This window comes from Electrophorus electricus, chromosome 5, assembly GCF_013358815.1.
Source record: "Electrophorus electricus isolate fEleEle1 chromosome 5, fEleEle1.pri, whole genome shotgun sequence".
Taxonomy (NCBI): Eukaryota; Metazoa; Chordata; class Actinopteri; order Gymnotiformes; family Gymnotidae; genus Electrophorus; species Electrophorus electricus.
The window spans coordinates 10741405-10758550 of NC_049539.1; the positions used below are offsets into that span (position 1 = coordinate 10741405).

The 17146-nt window shown below is 41.4% G+C and overlaps 2 protein-coding genes across 4 annotated transcripts; both read left to right on the forward strand.

The window, feature by feature from the left end:
• The first annotated feature begins 195 nt into the window (after window positions 1-195).
• sacm1lb (SAC1 like phosphatidylinositide phosphatase b) lies at window positions 196-9574 on the forward strand. The gene is made up of 20 exons (XM_027005358.2): window positions 196-271; window positions 1634-1731; window positions 2165-2239; window positions 2509-2636; window positions 3145-3294; window positions 3446-3505; window positions 3769-3802; window positions 4095-4196; window positions 4446-4531; window positions 5229-5315; window positions 5475-5543; window positions 5842-5921; window positions 6000-6098; window positions 6589-6727; window positions 6901-6970; window positions 7068-7140; window positions 7439-7532; window positions 7739-7831; window positions 7915-7972; window positions 8102-9574. Exons 1-20 carry the CDS (start codon window positions 243-245, stop codon window positions 8236-8238), a joined length of 1761 nt encoding a protein of 586 aa, XP_026861159.2. The 5' UTR covers window positions 196-242; the 3' UTR covers window positions 8239-9574.
• Window positions 9575-13879: 4305 nt separating this feature from the next.
• elp6 (elongator acetyltransferase complex subunit 6) lies at window positions 13880-17084 on the forward strand. Of its 3 annotated transcripts, none has more exons than XM_027005362.2 (8): window positions 13880-13912; window positions 14308-14421; window positions 14533-14611; window positions 14727-14797; window positions 14881-15005; window positions 15102-15303; window positions 15703-15855; window positions 16288-17084. In XM_027005362.2, the coding sequence occupies exons 2-8, from the start codon at window positions 14368-14370 to the stop codon at window positions 16408-16410; spliced, it is 807 nt and encodes a 268-aa protein (XP_026861163.2). In that variant the 5' UTR covers window positions 13880-13912; window positions 14308-14367; the 3' UTR covers window positions 16411-17084. The 3 variants fall into 3 exon arrangements, with proteins under 3 accessions (XP_026861163.2, XP_026861161.2, XP_026861162.2); XM_027005360.2 differs by having other exon boundaries at window positions 13887-14168; XM_027005361.2 differs by having other exon boundaries at window positions 13887-14135.
• The last annotated feature ends 62 nt before the right edge of the window (window positions 17085-17146 follow it).

Sequence of the window (17146 nt, forward strand, 5' to 3'; positions counted from 1 at the left end):
TGGAAGTGGGGCAATTTTATTCTCCATGAATGCTGGTTAAGGTGGTGTGGTGGAAAGCCAAAGAAACAAAACAGTCATGTAATTTGAAAGATCGTATAGTTTCAGATTAGCCGACTTTGGTAAGACTTTTATCAATACAGAAGAAGAGTGGAAATAGCAGTCATTTGGGGTATACCGTCGCTGCGTTCACGCTGCTTCATGAACGGACACGTCACGAAGGTCGGGCTGTAGCTGACGGAAAAATGGCGACCATCTACATCAGTCTCAGCTTGTAAGTATCTTGTTGGCTAATTGTTCCATTTAAATTTACTGTTGCTAACTTAACGGTTGTTGGCAGTTTGCTGTAAAACCAGATCACGTTCATTCCAAAAGTTAAACCGCAGAGACACCTGTGATTCTGGTTCATATCTGGCTGTGTTACTAGGTTAGCTAGCTAGCAACCAAGTTGTTCTCCCTCAGCTATTAACCAAACGTTACCGTGTTCATTTGGTCTGTGATCACTAACGTAAGCTAAATGAACGTGATCACTTGCTAAATGAACGTGATCACTGGCTAAATGAAAATGATCACTAGCTAACGCTAAATGAATGATGTCCGCCACTCACCGTAATGTTTACAGTAACGTTAGTTGGGTTGTTGGATGGTAGCGAGAGCCAGCGACTACTTTTATAGCTAGCAACTATCTATATTACGCTAGCTCCTGCTTGTCAGACCGAAGGTTAGCGACATAACGTTTAGCCGGCTGGTTGTTTCTGAATCAACGTGCTTCGTATAAACTCTCTCGTAATCGGGACTATCGAAGATAAATAAATATCGTTATGGCGCTGTTGTGCTGTACACTTCAGAAGTACCTATGCTAGCTATGCAGACCGATTTTAGCAGTTAAAATAACTCTTGAAAGGAGTCGGAACAAGGGATTTATAGAATAAGGGGTAATGTCATTTAAGATATTTATGAAGAATGTGTACTTTGGCACAAATAATTAGTAGTTTAGCTCTTCTATTATATGATCGCTGTTACTTTGACACTTGCCGGTTTTGCGCAACGCTAAGGCGATTCATATGTAAATCCAAACGGTCCAGTGCCAAAACTGCTACCTGTGTCCCATCACGCGTTGTGCAGCTTAAACAAATAACGTTAACGTAATTAATCACCCAGACGGTATCCTGTAGGCCTAAAATAAACTAATGTAATTATTTACATTCCACGTTATAAAAGTTGTCAAGTCACTTTTAAAGGCATTTTGTTGGAAGTTCCATGTTGATTTTACGGCCCCATTATAGTTTTATTTTTGTTTTTGTTGATTAGTTTATAATATTTTTTTTTTAAATAAATCACTGACATTTTTCTATATTGTAGCACGTTCTTTAGTAGCCCATACCGGCATTGTTGCGCAAAGAGTAAATGACGATACACTACACAACATACACTAAATAAAGTTTTATAATTGTTCTTCACAAGGCACTTAGTAACCATTGAATACCAGTTGTGGTCATTGTTCTTGAGCTTACTTGAATTGTGCTAAAGCTAAATATCTCAATGGACATAAGTTTTAGTGTAAAAAGTGTGGAAAATGCTGAAAGAGTGTCACACACAGGTTCACCTTGGCGTTTGTCGTTTGCATCCTCTGTAGGCACACCACCCCTGAGAAGTTTTACATTGAGGCATGCGATGATGGTGCCAACGAAGTCCTCACCATTGACAGGGTGTCCACAGAAATGACCCTCATAGGTACAGCAGGAGCAGTGCTCTGTGGTGGATGCACTAATGAGACTGGCCACCCACAGCACTGCATAACTTTGTCATTTTCCCTCCTAGATTTTCTTGGATTGAGCTCTTGGCTTGATAACTGTTGGATGAGTTGAATCAGCAGGGAATATGTGCAGTGCTGTGGCCTTGCTGGACCCTTTGAATCCTTTGTAGGGACACTGTAATATAGTAGGCTGCATTACTGTCTCTCACAGCTAACTTGGTTGCCATATTGATGTGGGCTATTGAGTAATGTTGCTGAATGTGTTTAGTACATGTCATTGCACATGTGATAGTCAGGTTGGTAGTGTTCTGGAGTGTTTCAGATGTCGTTGTTCTCTTTGCATTAGAACAGAGTTCTGCAGTCCATTGCATTACACCTACATTTGGTTTTGCTTTGAATGGATGTTTGCAGGGAGGAAGGACATCCCTCCGTCAGCTGTGACCCGGCCGATATGTGGCATCATGGGAACGTTGCGGCTGGTAGCAGGTTAGTGCTTCGCAGCATTGCATTTGTAAACCAGTGACACTATTCCATGGGCTCATCGGTTAAAGGCCCTAACACAGTTACCAACAAACGAAAGCTGATGGGAAGAAATGAGCACAATGGTATGTCGATGATGCTAACTGTCCCCCACTAGATTGCACTTGCACATGTGGCTGATTAGGATGAACTTTTGTTTTTGAGCTGGAGTTTTTAGAAGGGCTACAGTGTTTTTCTCAGCAGCATCTCTACTTGCCTTGCGCCCTTTGTTTCAGGCATGTACCTCGTTGTGATCACAAAGAAGAAGAAAGTCGGCGATCTTCTGGGTCATGCGGTTTGGAAGGCTGTGGAGTTTGACGTGATCTCCTATAAGAAGACCGTGCTGCACCTCACCGACAACCAGGTTTGGCTGCTCGCCCTCAGGTGCTGTGCTATACAAATGGCAGGCGTTGTTGGGTTTTGTGGTCTCGCTTTCCGCTGAACTGAGCTAAACCCTCCACACCTCCCACCATGTGTAAGCTGACAGATGAAGCTTTGTGGGTTATTTTTTTTAAGCAAAGTCAAGAACTAGTTCCTTACTGTGGTTTTCTTGCTGATTTTCTGTCACTGTGTCACAGTGGTGGTGTTATGTTTGAGTTTAGCAGTGGTTTTTTTTTTTGTTGTTAGTTTACAGCCTGTTGACTGACCACACTGTGTTTGAATCAGATGTGATATAAAACAGATGGCTAGTGCTGTGCATCGTTTGCGATACCCTGTTTTCTGTTTCAGAGCCATTTATTTTTATACGTGTTCATGCTGGCAGACTAAACCAAAAAAAAGATGAACATTTTTGTGAAAAGGGTTTTACAATGAAATGTGATTAAATCATAGAGGGTCTAATAATACAACATGTTTTGGACTTCACTCTTCAGATGCAGGACAACAAAGCCTTTCTCGCTATGATCAATAACGTCCTGAACACAGACGGTTTTTACTTCGCCACAGACTACGATCTCACACACACCCTACAGCGTCTGGCTAATACCAGTCCTGAGTTCCAGGAGATGAGTCTGCTGGAGAGGGTGAGTGAGGGTAGGGATTGATTTTGCAGAGTCTGGGAAGGGGTGGGGTGGTCCTTCTAGTGGCATGAAGGATGGCTGTATGTCTCTTGAGACTTTCAACTCGTCAAGGAGGCCCGCCTGTTAAAGCCTACTTGAATTTTGTCACGTGTAGGCAGACCAGCGGTTTGTGTGGAACGGTCATCTCCTGAGAGAGTTCATTGCACAGCCAGAGGTAAGTGAAAAGGTTTTTGTAGTCAGCTGAGGAGATTTGCTGTAAGCCAATACTGAACTGTATGAACTGAATTAAGCGACCTTGAGTCTAGTGCTGTATAAATAAAATGCATGTTGATGATGATGATGAAGAATCATTTTTTCTCAGACAAATATCACCTTCACTAAAGCTACATGCTGTTCCAGTATCTCCTCCCTTTCCCTGAAGTACAGTCAGTAATTCCTTGGCATGTTTAATTATTAACACTGGGCTTTCTCTTGCAGCTACACAGGTTTGCCTGTCCTGTCGTCCATGGCTGTATCCTTAACGGACTGTGTGGAGACTGTAGACTTCATTTTTTATTTCATCACTACAGGACTGGAGGAATCAGAGCAGTGTCTGCTGTCTGGACGGATCCCATCTGATGCACATTTGAACTACACCTGACATGCCTGATTCAATAGTCTAAAACAATTTGAGCAGTAGTAGCACTTGTTTTGTTTCGTTTTTTTGAAGTGGGCTCGCTCCCAGGTAGCCCAGCCTGTGGTCAGTGCTGATTTGAGGGTGTGGCTTTTCTCTTTCAAACCTCCTTAACTGCCGCCCCTCCCAGTCATTGCAATGAGGACCTGCTGCATCAATGGCAAATACTTTGACTGGAATCTCATTTCCAGACGGAGCTGCTTCCGCGCCGGGGTGCGATACTACGTCCGAGGTGTTGACTCTGACAACTCTACTCCCAATGTCATGGTTTAACATGTTTTGTTTTTTTGTTTTGTTTTTTTTTTTAAATTGTTGATAATATAGCACAACAGAGTGTCCTACTCACATTTTTGTATTATTTCACTTCTGTCATACATGAGCCAGGTGATCGGTGTCCTTACCTGGTCCCTGTGGTTTGGAGCTGAAGTCTTACAAGTACCATCCATCTGAGCTTCTAATAATAATCTGTCGCTCCCTTCAGGAATTGACTCTGAGGGTCATGCCGCCAACTTTGTGGAGACGGAGCAGATTGTTCAGTATAATGGTGCAAAGGCCTCTTTTGTACAGGTGAGTCTCATAAAACATGACTCATATGCCTATGCATGGGCTGTATTGTCAGTAACGCTGCTTATTGGTGCTCAGGTTTTCTCAGTGATTCTGCAACAGAAACATAAAGGAAACCTTGTGTTGTCCTCCAGAGTGTGATAAACAGCAGAGTAGCATAAAGGACAAGCACATTCTGTAAAGTACTGATGCAGGTTCTAGGCAGAACTTAACGGAAGGTTACGGAGAGGCTAGACCTAGTTTAGTATAAATGGAGCCCTCATTCAGGACAAACCACTTCCATCTCACAGTGTTATGCTGCTCTTTCAGGCCACAGAGAACATAGGCAATGAAGGAAGAATTGCGAGAAATGGTGACTGTTTACAATACACTCCCCACTCACCTCTTTATGTGAACGTAAATAGACCCAAGATTCGCATTACATTACGGTATATTCGATTTGGAATATATTAACATATTGCAGTAAATTTCAGTTTCATTCAGGCTCTTTTCCACAGCCCGCAAGGGCACACAAGAGTCGAGCACCACAATGGAATTTCCTTCCCAGTGGAATGCATCCACTCTCAGCAGCGTTGGCTTTGTTTGTTTGTTTTTTTGTGGAGTTTGATTTTAACAGCGCACAGCTTGCAAGCTCTCCTAGTGTCTCTCCTGAGCTTTTTCTCACATGGACTTGCCTCGTGTCTCTGCTTGACTCCTCCAGACACGAGGCTCCATTCCTTTCTTCTGGTCCCAGCGACCAAACCTCAGATACAAACCCAAACCACAGATAAGCAAGTCTGGCAATCATGTGAGTTCTGCCTATTTTTTAGATTAACAAAATACTAATGATAAGACTGTACTTTCTACAGTGAGTCTAGAATGTTCTTACTTTCTATAAATTCACATTAAAAAATAGGTCTATATTGTAAATAGCTTGTGTTTTTCTTTTCCCCCCACTCTGTTACAGCTGGATGGGTTCCAGAGACATTTTGACTCCCAGATCATAACCTATGGCAGACAAGTCATTTTAAACTTGGTGTGTAGTTTCATGTTCCCTATACAATTCTCAGAGAAACAGTAATGACATTTTTGTCTGTAGTACAGGATCAGAAAATGCAGCATGTGACAGACCCACAGCTCTGTGCAGTCCATCATCAGTCTTAATTATTGCCTGTGTCAGACAAGTAGCACAAGTTACTTTCATCGTGGATAAACATAGGACAGCTTGTAAGAAATCCTTGACCTCATCCTTGTAACTACAAAGACCGTAACTCAGGAGCTACTTTCTTTCACTGCTTGCTGTGTGTTGCCACTTATCTATTTGTTGTATCTAGGTTAATCAGAAAGGCTCAGAGAAACCTCTAGAACTCGCTTTCGCCAAGATGGTGGAAAGCCTTGGCAATGGCATGATCAAGTGAGTGAGCCGTCGAGCGCTACAGCTAATGTTGCAGGCCTGTGTACTGGAGCGGCTGACCATACTTTTCTCCTGCAGGTACGTGGCGTTCGACTTCCATAAGGAGTGTAGCCGGATGAGGTGGCATCGTCTGCAGATCCTTGTGGAAATGGTGGCTGATTTACAGAACGAGTTTGGGTACGCCCGTCACGCGACACTTTGGGACACGAGCCTGTCAGGAGATGTCCAGGCTGAAGACCAAGGCAGCATGTTATCACGTACTTGTGGTGATAGTCCAGATCAAAGGGGCAGTGGTAGCTCAGTGGTTAACCAATCAAGTGGTACTTGACTTGTAATAGGAAGGTTGCTGGTTCAAGCCCCACCGCTGCCAAGTTGCCACTATTAGGCCCTTAACCCTCAGTTGCTCAAGTTGTACTCAGTCATAACTGTAAGTCGCTTTGGATAAACGCATCAGCTAAATGCTGTAAACCTGGACGCTCGAGACTCTGTCTTGATCTTGAGCCAAACCTTGAGGGTTTCGGTATTTCGATGGGTTTTGGCTGCAGTTCTATTGACTGTATGTACACAGACTGAGTGTGTGTAACATTTTGAGTGTGCACTGCAGTGTGTGCGATAGGTTATCAATTGGCTAAGAGTGTTCCTGTCATGAGGTTGTCTCTTTGAACAGCTACTTCCTGGTGGACGCAGATGGAGCAGTCCAAGTCCAGCAGGAGGGGACGTTTCGCAGCAACTGCATGGATTGTCTGGACCGTACCAATGTCATCCAGAGTCTGCTGGCCAGGCGATCACTGCAATCTCAGCTAGGGGTGAGGCCCCTAATTACCAGTTTACCATATGTACACTTGGCACTACACCCCCTGCATTTATGCATTCAGCAACTGATCTCCGTCAGGCCGTGGGTGTTTGTGTGGGTATACGTTTATAGCTTCAAGGCTGTGCTTTTCTGAAATTTTCTTCCCACTGTTTGATTTACCTGCAGAAGATGGGGGTCCTTCATGTTGTCCAGAGGATTGAAGATCAGGCTGATTTTGAAAAGATATACAAGAATAGTGAGAGCTCTGACCTTCATTGAAAATCTTCTTTGCATGCTGACTCAGTTTCACTGTCTGTCTCACCTTTTCTCTCTCTCATTCCCTCCCTCTTCAGCATGGGCTGACAATGCTAACGCCTGTGCCAAGCAGTACGCAGGCACAGGAGCGCTAAAGACAGACTTCACACGGTGAGTGCCCATTGACAGATGCGCGCGGGCGCACACACACAGCAGGCTGTAGGCTCCGTCAACCGTCCACTGAAGCTTTTCGTGGGAACACCATGAACACAACTACAACAAACAAATTAGCACCACCAACAGTGTCCAGAGAATCCTAAACAGTCCTGAGTGTGTATCTGTGAAGAGGGAGATGCATAGTGTGTGGATGGATGGATGGATGGATGGATGGATGGTGGTTGACTGACCAGTACATGAAATGGGTTTTGTTTGTTTGTGTGTGTGTGTGTGTGTGTGTGTGTGTGTGTAGGACAGGAAAGAGGACACGGTGGGGTCTGCTGATGGATGGCTGGAACTCCATGATCAGATACTACAAGAACAACTTCTCTGATGGCTTCAGACAGGTGCTGACAGGCCAACATGCTGTGGGAGTACCACCCCCTTCATAAAGTGTTTAGTAGGATACAAAATGCAATCTGCGGTCCGGACTCTTAGTCTGAGAGGGTTTATCCATTTCATGTCCTATTCCTTTCTTCCTATTTTCTTTCTTTTATCCCTTTCTCTCTTTTTATCCTTTCTATCTGTCTGTCTTTCATATCTTCCTTCCCAGGACTCCATTGACCTGTTCTTAGGGAACTATGCAGTGGATGAGCTGGACATCAGCACTGCTCTTCATGATCCCAAAGACTGGAAGTTCCTTACGGTGAGGGTGAGGGTGAGGGTGAGAGAGGGACGGAAAGACTGGCCATGTTTGTGAAACTCTAAAAATTGGCTCTGTTGTTTCAGCTGCCGATCATCATGGTAGTGGCATTCTCCATGTGCATCATCTGCCTTCTGATGGCTGGTAAGAACTCCTTTTGGCTGTTGAGTGCTGTTGTCTTTGAGGCAGATTTCTAAGCAGCAAAATTAACACAATGAAAATGTTCATTTTAACTTGCTTCACTAGTATAGCTATGGTGATTTCACTCCCCAGGTGACACATGGACGGAGACGTTGGCGTATGTGCTGTTCTGGGGCATGGCGAGCGTGGTCACGGCTGGGGTCATCCTCTTCAATGGGCGGGACTTTGTTGATGCACCTAAGCTGGTCCAGAAGGAGAAAATGGACTGAGTGTGCGTGTGTGGAAAGCAGCTGGGTCCTGGTGACTCCTCTTCATCCTCGTCCTCATCCTCTGCCCTATCCTACTCTCGCCTACGCCATGGCTGGAGCCTGTACTGATGCCTCTCCATCATAGTCATCGTCGCACACAGTGAGAGAGAGTAAAAGGAGGAGGAGGAGGAGGAGGAGGAGCGGAGCCAGGCGGGGCCACAGTGGGGTGCGTTATAGAGACAAGTGGTGTTAACCACACACACGCACGCACGCTGCTCTCCACACGGCAGTATCATCTCAGAGCACCAGCTCATCTCTGACTGGACAGAGGAGAGCGCTATTCCTTGGCGCAAAGCTACACTGGCAAGACTAGAGCCCTAAAGCCCTTTAGGTTTTGGTGAGCTCCCCTACTCCTGTTCCACTCCTAAGGCCGTGTAGTCCCTTCTAATAATAATGTAGCTCTTATTCAATTCTAGAATCTTGATGAGAATTCCAGAATCACGTACAAAAAACCCCCCCGAATTCTCGATCAGTGACGCATTCTGGCCCCCACCTTTCTGGCACTTCCACATTAAACTCTGTGTTTGATGGATGCATGTTTTAGCTGTCGTGCCAGTAGCTGGCATGCCTGTCTACTGATTCATGCCCCTCACTGTTGTCTGTCAAATATGTTAAGGGTGATTTCTCTGCCTCTGTCCACACATTTACAAGGTTATTGAACATTTCTCAATCAGAGGCAGGCTACATCTTTGATGGCCAAAGTGTTATTTAATGTGTGTCAATTTATCATATGGTCTTCCCGCCATGAGACTGCTGCCTTGCCATGAGTTTCTATCAGTGAAATATTTTATCTGAGCTCCGTCAATATCATGATCTATTGGAGAGACAGAAAGTTTAGTTAGACCGAACTTGTTCTAGACCATGGTCTGAGACCACAACACACACACTGGGACCAAGAGTCTTAATGATGGTGATATGCTGCTGGTTTATGGGGATGTCAGAGCTCCATCCTTTCCTTGCTGACTGAGGTTACTGAGGATGGATGAATCTGCTTGCCACTGACCCATGTAACATTTCTATTGCATCCCTCCCTCCCTGCAATGCACCTGCTCCCCATCACTGCACACTTGCCCTTATCGCTTACTCATTCTCTCTCTGGTTGGTTGTAGCTTTGTAAATTCCATAGGGATGATCGTTTGCCTTAAACTGGGGAAAGGAGTGCCAACCTGTGCATGAGGGAGAAATGTACATAAACAACATTCTGTTGTGCAGGATTTCCTTGGTATGTCTAGGATCTGCCTTATCGGAGAATGTAAAAGTAAAGCTGTTATTATTGTTATTAAATTGATAATCATTATTTTGTATTGTTCTTCCATTCTGTTAATATGGTTTCAGAAAGTATTTTTTTCAACCCACCATATCAGCTCAGTGACTGATTTTATGCCCTACTGGCCTTCTAGATTACTGATAAATTAAGCATCAGTTGATGCACTTTTTTCACTGTTTCCCAAAACTAGTTTCACATATTCATACACCAGTTTGTCTACTGCATTAAATAACATTCACTTAAAAATACAATAAATAAGTTGTCTAGTTGTCTGTCTGTAAGATACATGTGGAGAAATAGAACTATATTACAATAAAAGTAAATGTTCAAATACATATGCAAATTGACAAAATATAAATAAATGTGGAAATAAATCTAGAAGTTTAAAAAGAAAGCTAAAAAAATGTTTAATGCAAACAATTGGGGTAATCTTGTAGAATATATTTTTGTTCGAGATTGAATGGATCAAACAGGCTGACATCAAGAAACGCGTCAAATTAATTTGGAAATCTAATCTGGAAAAATAAAAAATACGAATATGAATGAATAGCATAACAAATTAATAATAAGGCCTTTTATTTAATATATTTGCGCACTTATTCGCATCTTTTTTTCTATTGTATTTTCTTGATTTCCACGTCTGTTTTAGTAGTTTTACCAGTTTAATAAGTTGCCTTTCCACTAAAAGGCTCGTCTACCTTTTACAGAATTGTTTTGAATAACCTGATTATTAGAGACGAAGGTGGTTGTTCTAACGGCTGAGAGGATTCTTGTTTAGTTGCCTCTCGTGCAACATCTTCCTTACAGGCAGAGATGAACACTTAACCCAAGTGTTTGGTTTCCCAACTGACTACAGTAATGAGTACCTGTGCCAAAGTCCTTTTTTTGCTGTTTTTTGCGTCAATAGCGTTATTCGTGTATTTAGGTACAAAAGAGATACCCGTGAGGCCATTGTGTAAGTAATCTGAATAACTTGGATAAAATGTAACCTTAAAACACATTATTGCAGCTATAGCTACCACTAGCAGTGCCTTTCTTGCTAGCTAGTGAACCTAGCTAAGCGTTCTCTGCTAATTAGCTATCTAAACAACAACAAAAAAAACAACTACAAATTTCAACAGATAGCTGAGTTAACTGATTCAATCTTGATTTGTCACTTTTTAAAATCTACAATACAAATTTGAATAACTTGACGATCCAAACACTGTTACTTCACAGTGAAATGTGGCGCAAAGCCAGAGAGGCCAAAGCTACACAAGCGGCTCGTCGGGGGCTCGAGCGTAGATGTTGGGGTTTGGCCTTGGCACGTGGCCATCCTTTACCGCTCCAACGCTACAGCCCCATTGAAGCACCACTGTGAGGGAACTATCATTGCTACAAATTGGGTGGTTACAGCTGCTTCGTGTGTCTATCATGCAGAACATGCGTAAGTAAACAAGTTTGGAACAGTTCTTTAATAGTAAAGTCGCAGTTCTTCATCCTTGAGATATTGCCAGTTTATCGGTATTTACAATTAGATTAAATCCACAGTTGTATGTAATTGTTAGGGGCCAAGCTTGGGTTATAGGGCTTGCACACAGTTAATATTAACTAATACTGAGAAGGACCCACATTTGTTTTCAGTACAGCCTACAATATTTCTGTTCTGTTTTTTTTTCCTAAGGTTTGCTGAAATCTATTCAGATATATTTAGTACTCAGTTTTACTCATAGGCAAAAAGCTTTCATGGTTCATAATAAGTTTCTTGGATCTTTGTTGGGTTTTTTGCACCTTTTCCCACAGAGTGAAATCTAACCTCAGAATCAAAGCTGGAACAGTGAATTTGCAAGTTGATGGGCCAGAAACACAGGAAGTAGGCATTGCCAAAATAATCCGACACAGATATTTCAATCCCATCTCTCTGCAACGTGACATTGCTCTTCTGGAACTGGATCCCCCTCTAGAGTTCAATAATTTCATTTATGAGATCTGCACCCCAGACGAATTCACAAGTGCCAGTGTTTACGGAATCTGCCACATCAGTGGCTATGATGAATCAGGAGTCCTGCAGGAGACGTGGGTGGAGGCCATACCAAGGTTAAGATGCAACATGAAGACGTGGTGGAACTTCAGAGTAACTACTGACATGATGTGTGCTGGCCGGTTTGAGGGAGGCGCTGATGGTTGCCCGGTAGGCTGGTCATATTTAAGTGGTTAGTTCACGTATGTGTTTCATGTGTAAGTGTAAGTTCATGCGACTCAGTTGGTGAAAGGCAAGTGCAGGGTTGGGGCTTTGCCCAACACCCAGAATCAGTGTCATGAGACCTGGGGCATGACTGTGTCTTGGCCTAATTCCATACCACATTATAGCTAACCACAACATTCCATATTACCTTATATTTATTCAGCTTTTGAATCAACCATGAATGTATCTTAATAGTTTATCTAAAAACTTTAATGAAGGAAGTGCTCCGTAGTAAAATTATGTGACACTCGTCTTGAAACCGCTGTCTATTTTAGTGTTTATCTGCTTGCAAACAGAATCTCCAGTTATTCTGTGTTACTGGTTATGGGTTTGGAACAGAAAATTAATATGAATCTTTGAAACTAAATAGATAATACCAGTTGTGATGAGAGAAAAAAAAGTAATATATATCATACATATAACATTCTTTTAAATATTTCCATATTCTCAACAACAGTAAACAGTAAAATATTTTACACAATATTAAATTACAATAAGTTAACAGACTTGTACATTCCTAAATATTAGTATATATCATGTATACAGTATTCTGTAAATGTATTAGAATACACATAATTTAGTTATAATTCACTTCTAAAACATAGTTTATCCATACCTGTTCTCAAGTTATAATGTAATTTTTTCATACTATTTCTACAGCAGGAATCAAGTTATTGACAATACAGGATAGTCTAATGATCATAAGAGTTTTACACCATTCTACAACATTTTAGTTTGTGTAATTTGGGTGTAATATCAATAACATTTGTTTTCTCTGTTTCTCCCTTATCCTATCCAGAGAAACATTGGTGGCCCTATGAATTGTTACCTGACTTTGGAACAGCGATACTACCTTCAAGGAATTAGAGTGTCTGGAGATTTATGTGGGGTACCCAGGCGACCAAACATTTACCTCAAAATTAGTAATTACTATCTGTGGTTGGAGAAATATTTGCAACCCATTGCACTGCAGCAGCAGTCTGCATGACATAACACTTTTACATTTTCCTGTTTACAAACTGTTATATTATTGTAAATGCTTATTCTGAAAAAAGTATACATGTGGTTGAATAAAGTTGTAAATGTTGATGTTTAAATAATTTTTTTAATAATTCAATTTTTAAAATTCTTTTATCACTCGAAATTTTATCTGCATTCATCTATCCAATACTATTTAGCTTTAAAGTGTTTATAGCATTAAAAGAGGTATAGCCATCTGAGAACACTCAAGCATATACTGCTAAACTATGGAATGAAGTTGTGAATTCTAAACATACATATTATATGGATCTATGTAGATCTGTACTGCAACTGAAGTTATAGTTAAAACCACTAATTCACATTGTAATTACATGTGGTTTTCTGACAATTAACATTTTAACATTTGACTTTTCACTTTTTTCATACCCTGCAGGTAAAGTGGTTTCTCATAATAGATATCTATCTCAACATGCACTGGTTGCCCCTGAACTATCCCAAACTCTGGCACTCATCTCCTTACTGACTACATTGCAGTCTGTTTCTATTGCTGTTGTTTCTTTATTTGGTCTTTTCTTTTTCTTTTTTCTTCAGTCAGATGTTAAATGAGTATAGTGATTAATGAGCACACTGAGGTACTACAAACGCTGGCGTGAACTGGGACAGCTGGAAAACAGGAATAGAAGAATAATTGGATTTTAAGTGTTCTTTTTAAAACCTGTTGCGAGATTAGAACATCAGATCTCTAGGTGTACATATTTATCACACTGTGCAACCTGTAAATAGTTGAACGGTGACATATTTCTGTTGTTATTTAGATTTGTAATCCAGCTCATTGGACAAAAAACTGAAACCATGCCTGAGGATTTAATGATGTTTATACTGAGTGAATCAGAGCGTTTTTCATACATAGTCCCTGCACCTGTTGCACTTTAATCTCATAATCACTGTTTGATTTAAAATCATGTGTGTTGGCGTGCAAAGCAAAACGACCAAACCAAAAATACGTCTCATAATAGCTGTGTACGCTGTGGGGTAGGACAAATTATTTCACTTGATTTAAGCAATTCGATAAATGATCTGTGGGAGGCAGCAAATACACCATTGCGCCTGTGTTGGCGGAAAGGTAGGCGAAGAAGAATACGCCACTCAGTACTATCCCTTCGGTACTAACGCCACCTGTCACTGATTATAGATTTAGCTAGCTAAAGTTTGTTGTGCTTACGTTATGGTTTGATGGCGTAAGAACATGCTAGTACAGTAAGATAAGGTATAATCTTAATTGTAATGAGTGAGAGTTTTTCCCGTGTACTGTTGCCTAATTAGTTGCTGAGGGGAAAAGTTGCTAGGCTAGCTATGTTAGCTACCCAGGCTCGTTAGGTGAATGAGGTACGCAAGACACATTTTAATCACTTTGAGGAGGTATGTTGTAGCTATAGTGCTTGTGTATTGCCAAGTAGGTTAGCTAAAACTAACCTCTACTAATGAGTATAGCTGTGTTAGGCGAAAAAATAGATCAGTTTGACACGTTAAGCACATGATTCTCTGTTTATATGGTCAGATATGTTGGACCAATAAACGCTGAGTGGCGAGTTCCACTAGACACGTGTTTACCCCAGAGATGTTTCCAGAACTAAACAGCATTCTCAACACCAGCCCGGACAATTTCAAAGAAGTATCTCATATACGTTTTCTACAGTTCTACTTTTCTACTGACATTATTAATGACTTTTAATGGAATCTCATGATGCAGCACTTACTTTGTCTTTTTTTTTTCTTATTATAGAGAGAATTTATCGTGCTGTCTGACAAGCAGGCAGATGCGTCTTTCCTAATACATCATTACCTAACGTTCTACTTGCGAGGTAAGTTAATTCAACTAAAAACCATCAAAACCTTACACTTAATGCTTAAACCATAATGGAAAAGATTCTGTGACACTGTTCAGTGTGTATTTTAACAAGATTTTATTCATTTTAGCTCGCTGCAAAGTGTGCTTCTTGGGTCTTGTGCAGTCTTTCAGCCATTACAGTGCTGTTAGCCAAAGGCTGGTAAGTGCTGAGCTCTGCTAACTGTGCCTTACCATGGTCAGAGCCTGACAGACACACACTTTTTTACTGATATTTTGATGCAGGGGGTGAATCTGACCCAGGCAAAGGAGAAGGGACAGCTAGTGTTTCTTGAAGCACTGAAGGCGTCTCCTGGAGTCCTGCTCAACAAGGGCACGAGTGATGGCATACAAACATTTGATTATCTCAGGTCAGCCATCTGTGGATCACTTGAGTGTCTTCCTCATGTTTCCTCAGCCAGATTGCACTGATTGTCCTGTGAGCGTGAATGTGTTTCTGTATTTAGGTCTCCATTCCCTGAGCTGAGAGGACTGTTTGAGTTTGTGCACAGCTCCCTTACTGAGAGCGGGGATGATGACGGAAAGCCGTGGGGGCCGCCGGTGCTGTTGGTTGATGACCTGAGTGTCCTGCTGAGTTTGGGTGTCAGTGTCGGGGCGATACTTGACTTCACCCACTACTGCCAGGCCACCATCTGCTCCCAGCTTCCGGTATGTTATCAGCTGTGGAGTTTTCTTCCTCTTTGGATACATCAACTAAGCCCTGTACAAAAAACTGAAGCAGAATCTCTGGTAAAGTAACCATAAATGTTTACAAGCACATGACTTGTATACAGGGGCACAGTGGTTAAGGTACTCAACTTGTTATTGGAACGTTGTTAGTTCAAGCCCCACCACCAACTTGCCACTGTTGGGCTCCTGAGCAGGGCCCTTAACCCTCAATTGCTAAATTTGTCTTCAGACCTAGTTCTAAGTTGCTTTGGATAAAAATCGGATGGTGTTCATTGGATTGGTATGAATTCACACATGGTGGCTCTCTGCAGAGCAGACGTCTTCCTATGAGATGCCCAAAAGAAATGGCTCATTAGTATCGGTCTGGCTTGTGCACAGGGCACTATGGTAGTTCTGGTTCGACGTGATGAGGAGTGGGATGAAGAAGAGTACAGTTCTGGTCATCTCCTGCAGGGTGTCACTCATCAGTGCAGCCTGTCTCTGCATGTGGAAGGGCTTTCCACTGGTTTCTGCAGGGACATACACGGACAGGTATGGAACACAAATGTACAGCAGGCTGCTGTTTTTCTAATGCTTAGCAGAGATTGGTAGTACCTAAGCTTCAATAGACTGCGCCATGATTTGTAGTGAACATCTCTGCATGAAGGAATGTATTTAAATCACTATTATCTGTTATAGAATGTTATTTTTGCTTTTTGTTTAGGTAACTTTTTTTTTATTTATTTATACGCAAGTTATTTTCTTGGAGCAAGATGGCTTTAACTTGAATATGGTTTTTGTTACTCTACCTACAAGTTGTTCTTGGCATTCCATAAAAACAAGAATTCTAAAAATGTTTGACCAGTTTGAGGCCCCTGACTTCTCACGTGTATCAGAACAAATATAGTGGTGAATTATGTCTAATTATGTTCATCAGTATTGTGTATTAGTTCAGACTTCTGTGCTGTGCATGCTGTCTTTCAGGTGGCGGTTTGGTGGCGAAAAAGAGGACAGAGTGCCCAGAGCCAGCGAAAGATTTTTCAATATAAAGTTCATGACAAGGGGGCATCTTTCTTTGCCAGAGGAACTTCAAGCGCTGTTCTTTAATAGTTTTCACCATAATACTACTTCTTGAAGACAGACTTGTTCTGTTATTCTGACTTCAAACACAGTATCAGTACAAAGTTCTTGACAGGTTCTTTCTCTATATGAAGGACTTTGAGCATCATTCGTGATAAGAATTTTGTTATTCTGATGTCACACTGGACTATTGTTGAACTTTGGATTACAGAAATATTTTTGCCTGTAGCATGTAAAGTATTGGCTAATGGAGAATATAAAAACAACTGCTATCTCTTGCCGTGGTGGGTTTAAAGTTTTTTTTTTTTTTTTTTTTTTTTGCTCAGGATAAATGGAGCACCAGAGTTGCAGCAGATATGTTTCTTGTGTTCATGTTTCTCTTTTTATGTAGTCTGTATTGATGTGATGCTGTGTTTTATATTGAAACATAAAATGCACACGGTTTGATAGCAAAACATGATACTCATATAATTGCAAAACTTGTTTGTTATGCATGTGTGCTTTTCAGAATGAATGCTAGACCTCCAACACTTGTCTTTGAATTGTATTTAGATGAAATAGGCTTTATTGTACAATAATGTAAGTGCAGTTTTCATACGGGAAAAAACATAAAATTCTCATTACATAAACTTTTTAAACATTTTTTTAAAATGATTATACAGATTTATAAAAAATCTAATAAAGATACAGCTCTGATCGAATTTATGTATTTATATGTACGCTGTGGGCACTAAATGAAATGGGAAAGGGAAAAACAAATACT